The sequence below is a fragment of the Staurois parvus genome, unplaced genomic scaffold, assembly GCF_062004578.1.
Source record: "Staurois parvus isolate SC_StPar_1 unplaced genomic scaffold, SC_StPar_1.0 ptg000456l, whole genome shotgun sequence".
Lineage (NCBI taxonomy): Eukaryota > Metazoa > Chordata > Amphibia > Anura > Ranidae > Staurois > Staurois parvus.
The window spans coordinates 1,526,269-1,532,268 of record NW_028318252.1 but is presented as its reverse complement, the minus strand read 5'-3'; the positions used below and the strand labels follow the sequence as shown (position 1 = coordinate 1,532,268).

Sequence of the window (6,000 nt, the reverse complement as noted above, 5' to 3'; positions counted from 1 at the left end):
CCCCCCCTCCCCCCAGCATCAATTAATGTCAGATTGCCGTATTATTTAAGCCCCCTTATAAGTCACTGATCACTGCCATTAGTAGTATTTAAAAAAAAACTTCCAGTGTATATATATATACCATAGTTTGTAGACGCTATAAGTTTCATATTCACTTTTTCTGTTGGATAACCAGAATGGACCCACTGTCTACATGTGAACCTCCCCCCCCCCCTCAAAATATAAAACAAACTATGAATGGAGAATAGCACACATACGGTAAGAAACAGTCTCTGAACTGAGGGAAAGTCCACTAATGTAGCATGTAAAGTTCACGGGATCATGCAGGTTGGGTGAGTATTACACTCCAGTTGGCAACACCACCTGAGACAGGAACAATCTCTAAGAACACAAAAAGAGACATGACGAGGCGCCAACTAAGTGCAATATTACTTAGTATTTAATAATGTTCAAAAAACTGTATCTGTAAGGGACCACCCAGCGGTACCTCTAGCAACCCACCGGTGAGGTGCTTCCAGTGTGCGGAATCTAAGTCCCAGAGCACTTGTTCACCAGGGCCCCTGATGGTGGGGAATGACTTGTAGCGCTCTGAGACCAGGTCGCAGTTACTGGGCACACTCACCACTGGTAGAGGTATCTGCCAGGGGCTCCCGCAGAGGAAGAGCCTAATGTGAGAAGGCTGGGAGATCCCGACGGGATGGATGGATGGCTGAGCGAGTGCGAGGTCAGGCAGGCCGGGTCGGTAACTATGGGGATGGTGCGGTACAAAGCAGCGGGCAGAGAGTAGTCGGGTCACACGCCAGGTCAACAACAGCAGGTCAGGTCCAATAGGGGGCATCCAGGATAGAGGTGAGGCAAGCAAGGGTCAGGACAGGAGAAAACAGAAAGTTCAGGGCACAATCCGGGTCAGCAACTCACTTATTCACAGGTTCACAGCATACAGGATACAAGGAGACCAGAAAGCACTGAATGACAGCTCAGGGCCATTTAAATATCCCGCCCTGCGCTGTCATTGGTGCCAAGCGCGCGCCCGCGGTCTCTACCGCGCATGCGCGAACTTGATTGCCGCGGTCGGCCATGTCCCAGTGCCCGCGTCCCTGCACAGGGCGGTGCACTGCACTTGCGCCGAGCCCAGCGCTGCGGTGATCCCCGACAGTATCTATATCTTTGTTCCTGTAAGTTTGTATTTCGCTTTTTAACATTTTTAGAATTGAAATAAACTACAGCTGAACACGACCCATTCAAGTGGCGTGGCAGGTGAGGCCACTGCTGGACACGACCTATCAAAAGTAATGTATTCAAGTGGTGGGTGGGTAATGCCACTGCCGAACGGGACACATTCAAGTGGTGCGATCGGTAATGCCACTGCTGAATGGGACCCATTCAAGTGGCGTGGCAGGTGAGGCCACTGCTGAACATGACCTATCAAAGGTAATGTATTCAAGTGGCTCAGTGGGTCATGCCACTGCCAAATAGGACCCATTCAAGTGGTGCGGTGGGTAACGCCACTGCTGAACAGGACCCATTCAAGTGGTGGGGTGGGTAATACCACTGCCGAACGGGACCCATTAAGGTGGTGCGATGGGTATTGCCACTGCTGAACGGGACACATTCAAGTGGTGGGGTAGGTAATGCCACTGCCGAACGGGACCCATTCAAGTGGTGCGGTGGGTAATGCCACTGCCGAACGGGACCCATTAAGGTGGTGCGGTGGGTAATGCCACTGCCGAACGAGACCCATTCAAGTGGTGCGCTGGGTAATGCCACTGCCGAACGGGACCCATTCAAGTGGTGCGCTGGGTAATGCCACTGCCGAACGGGACCCATTCAAGTGGTGCGATGGGTAATGCTACTGCCGAACGGGATCCATTCAAGTGGTGGGGTGGGTAATGCCACTGCCGAACGGGACCCATTAAGGTGGTGCGATGGGTATTGCCACTGCTGAACGGGACACATTCAAGTGGTGGGGTAGGTAATGCCACTGCCGAACGGGACCCATTCAAGTGGTGCGGTGGGTAATGCCACTGCCGAACGGGACCCATTCAAGTGGCGTGGCAGGCGAGGCCACTGCTGAACATGACCTATCAAAGGTAATGTATTCAAGTGGCTCAGTGGGTCATGCCACTGCCAAATAGGACCCATTCAAGTGGTGCGGTGGGTAACGCCACTGCTGAACAGGACCCATTCAAGTGGTGGGGTGGGTAATGCCACTGCCGAACGGGACCCATTAAGGTGGTGCGATGGGTATTGCCACTGCTGAACGGGACACATTCAAGTGGTGGGGTAGGTAATGCCACTGCCGAACGGGACCCATTCAAGTGGTGCGGTGGGTAATGCCACTGCCGAACGGGACCCATTCAAGTGGTGCGGTGGGTAATGCCACTGCCGAACGAGACCCATTCAAGTGGTGCGCTGGGTAATGCCAATGCCGAACGGGACCCATTCAAGTGGTGCGATGGGTAATGCTACTGCCGAACGGGATCCATTCAAGTGGTGGGGTGGGTAATGCCACTGCCGAACGGGACCCATTCAAGTGGTGCAGTGGGTAATGCCACTGCCAAATGGGACCCATTCAAGTGGTGCGCTGGGTAATGCCACTGCCGAATGGGATCCATTTAAGTGGTGCGATGGGTAATGCTACTGTTGAATGGGAATTATTCAAGTGGTGCGGTGGGTAATGCCAATGCCAAACGGGACCCATTCAAGTGTCAAGGTAGATAATGCCACCACCGAACACAACCCATTCAAGTGGTGCAGTGGATAATTCCACCACAGAATGTGACCCATGTAAGTGGTGCAGTGGGTGATACCACCGCAGAATGCAGCCCATTCATGTGGCATGGTGGGTAATAAAACTGCTGAACATGATCTATCCAAGTAGCATGGCAGGTGATGCCACCGCCGATGTGATGTATTCAGGTGGTGCAGTGGGTAACGCCACCAAAAAACGGGGCCCACTCAAGTTGTAACGTAGGTAATACCACTGCTCAATGCGACCCCTTCAAGTGGTACAGCGGGTTGGCATCTTCAGGATTGAAACAGGCCATGAGGAGGTGATGCATTGCTTCCTAAGTTCCTTAACTGTGATCCACTGCAGATCGCTTTTCAGATGGCAAGGGCTGCCGCACATAAGAAGGAGCCCTTAAAATGAAATTTTGTGCCCAGAGTTTAATAAAGTTAATATCAATCACATTACTACCCATCTGTGCTGGGAATGGCACTCCATAAACCTGCTGGAATGCAGGTGCCTGCAGGTTCTAGCAGCGGCCATTTTCCCGAAGACCACACTACAGTGTAGGAGAGGGGACAGGGACATTTCTGCCTCTAGTGACAGGAGTGGAGTGACGTCACTCTCTAGCAAGATGGCGGCGCCCAGAGAGCAGGAATGACACTGAGCTCCTAGCATAGAGGTCCTGAGCTCGGGTGATCGGTGTGTATGGGAGGTCCGTGTGTACATTGTATTGTGTGTGCTGTGTACACAGCCTGCAGGGGGCGGGGATCACACGTGACCTCAGTGTGCAGGCATGACCACGTGTGTTCACATTACTGTGTTGGGCTACTTGTCATTAGCCAGGTTGTGGCTTTCAGCTGGAGATCTGATTGGCCGATGTGGGAGGCTGCTGCAGGTTTTCTATATTATCTCTATGAGGGTGGTGCAGGATTTACCAGTGAGTTCAATCTTTGCTAACCAATACAAAACACAAACCAGACAGCCCTGCACTGTACAATCTGTGTACAATCTCCTTAAAGTAGAACTAGAGGCAAAACCTTTTTCATTTTGTGTAGAGTAAGGGAGGGTTATAACCCCAGTCAGGCTTCTTTTGCCGTATGTGCCCCATTGGGGAGATTTCCCTTCACTTCCTGTCCCATAGCCAAAACAGGAAGTGAGAGGAAATCCCTTCCAAGTGAGGTAAATCCCTGGTTGTCACCAGAACCAGCGTCCCCATGGGAAGATTTCCCCTCTATTCCTGTTCTGGGGATAACCCAAATGTTGAGATCTTTTTTCACTTTTAGTGATCAGGGTAAACAGGGTAGATAGAGAGGGGGAATCTCCCTAGACAGCAATAAACACCTGACAGGAGTTCTAAGCCACCTCCACCCTGTCCAAAACTTTTATTTATGCTTCAAGGCTCACCATACACTATACAATGCGATTGTACAATCTCCCTTAGCTCTACCATCAACTATGTAATGCAAGAGCCTGCTTGATTTAAAATGTAACCAAAGACAGAAACTTTTTTTTTTGTGTGTGTGTGGATAGAGTGGAGAGGGATTGGACTCCCTGTCAGGTGTTTATTGATGTCTGTGTCCCCAACAGGGAGATCCATCCTCTCTATTTGTCATGTTTACTGTTACCACCAAAAGTGAAAGAAAACCCCAAATTTTGGGTTGTCACCAGAACAGAAATAGAGGGGAAATCTTCCAATGGGGAAACTAGTATTGGTGACAACCAGGGGTTCCCTCACTTCGGAGGAATTTCCTCTCATTTCCTGTTTGGCTATGGGACAGGAGGTGAAGGGAAATCTCCCCAATGGGTCACAGATGGCAAAAAAAACCTGATAGGTCTTATAACCTTCCCCTACTCTATCCAAAATAAAAAGAAAATGTTTATTGCTGTCTAGGGAGATTCCCCCTCTCTATTTGCTCTGATCACTAAAAGTGAAAAAAAGATCTCAACATTTGGGTTGTCACCACAACAGGAATAGAGGCGAAATCTTCCCATGTGCATGCTGGTTCTAGTGACAACCAGGGATTTCCCTCACTTGGGAGGAATTTCCTCTCACTTCCTGCATTTCCTCTCACTTCCTGTTTTGGCTGTGGGACAGGAGGTGAAGGGAATTCTCCCCAATGGGTCACAGATGGCAAAAAAAACCAAAAACTGATAGGTCTTATAACCTTCCCTTACTGTTTACCTTTTTCCAGATTGGGCTTTTATTTTTTATAATTATTATTATTAATATACAGGATTTATATAGATCCAGCAGTTTGCACAGGACTTTTCAACATGTGGGCAGACAGTACAGTTACAATACAATTGAATACAGGAAAGATCAGAGGGTCCTGCAATTTAGAGCTTACAATCTAAGAGGGAGGGTCAAGAGCAGGGGTGGACTGACAACGCATGGGGCCCCCGGGCAATAGGGGATCATGGGGCCCCTGTGTCCTCGCCCACACCCAAAAAATCCTATGAAAAAGACAATGAAAGGTATCAGGGGTATCTCATGGGGCCCCCTACTGACCCCGGGCCCTCAGGCAGTGCCCGAGTTTCCAAATGGTCAGTCCGCCCCTGGTCAAGAGATACAAAAGGTAATAAGCTGATGGAGAAAATAAAAGTACATTTGTAAGGTGGAGGCTGGATAGGCTTCTCTGAAGAGGAGGGTTTTCAGGGTTTGTCTAAAAGTGGACAGAGTAGGAGACAGCCAGACAGATTGGGGTAGGGAGTTCCATGGGATGGGAGAGGCTCAATAGAAGTCCTGGAGGTGAACATGGGAGGAGGTGACAAGGGAACAAGAGAGTAGGATGTCTTGGGAGGCCTGAAGAGTGTGATTTGGTTGGAATTTTCAGACTAGGGTAGTGATATCTGGGGGCCGAGTTGTGGATGGCTTTGAAAGTTGTTTTCGTATTTTGAATTGAATTCGTTAGGTGAGCGGAAACCAATACAGGGATTGGCAGAGAGGGGTGGCGGACATGCAATGGTTGGGAAGGTGGATGAGTGTGACAGCAGCAATCATGATGGACTTAAGGGGGATAGCCTGTGTAAAAGTAATCCAATGAGGAGGGAGTTGCAGAAGTCGAGGTGAGAGATAACCAGGGAGTGAACTAGGAGCTTTGTGGTGTCATTGGTTATACCTGACAGTACAGTAAGCATTCAACTTCCAGTGCTGAGACTTGTAGTTCTAGTTGTCATACTGCAACACTCTGCGGATCACATACACTCCATCTCCTCCATTCATACAACATCTTGTATTTTTTCCACTGAATACAAGGCATATTCTGATT

General features: G+C 49.5%; 1 protein-coding gene across 2 annotated transcripts in view; it reads left to right on the top strand.

Annotated features, from left to right (window-relative positions):
- Positions 1–3,331: 3,331 nt before the first annotated feature.
- ECSIT (ECSIT signaling integrator) overlaps positions 3,332–6,000 on the top strand; it is a 33,192-nt gene continuing 30,523 nt past the window's right edge. The window contains exon 1 of one of the 2 annotated variants that reach the window (XM_089688854.1): positions 3,332–3,443. In XM_089688854.1, the coding sequence (XP_089544980.1) occupies positions 3,437–3,443 (7 nt within the window). In that variant the 5' untranslated portion in view covers positions 3,332–3,436. The remainder of the gene's footprint in view (positions 3,444–6,000) is intronic. The other variant, XM_089688855.1, reaches the window with a different exon arrangement.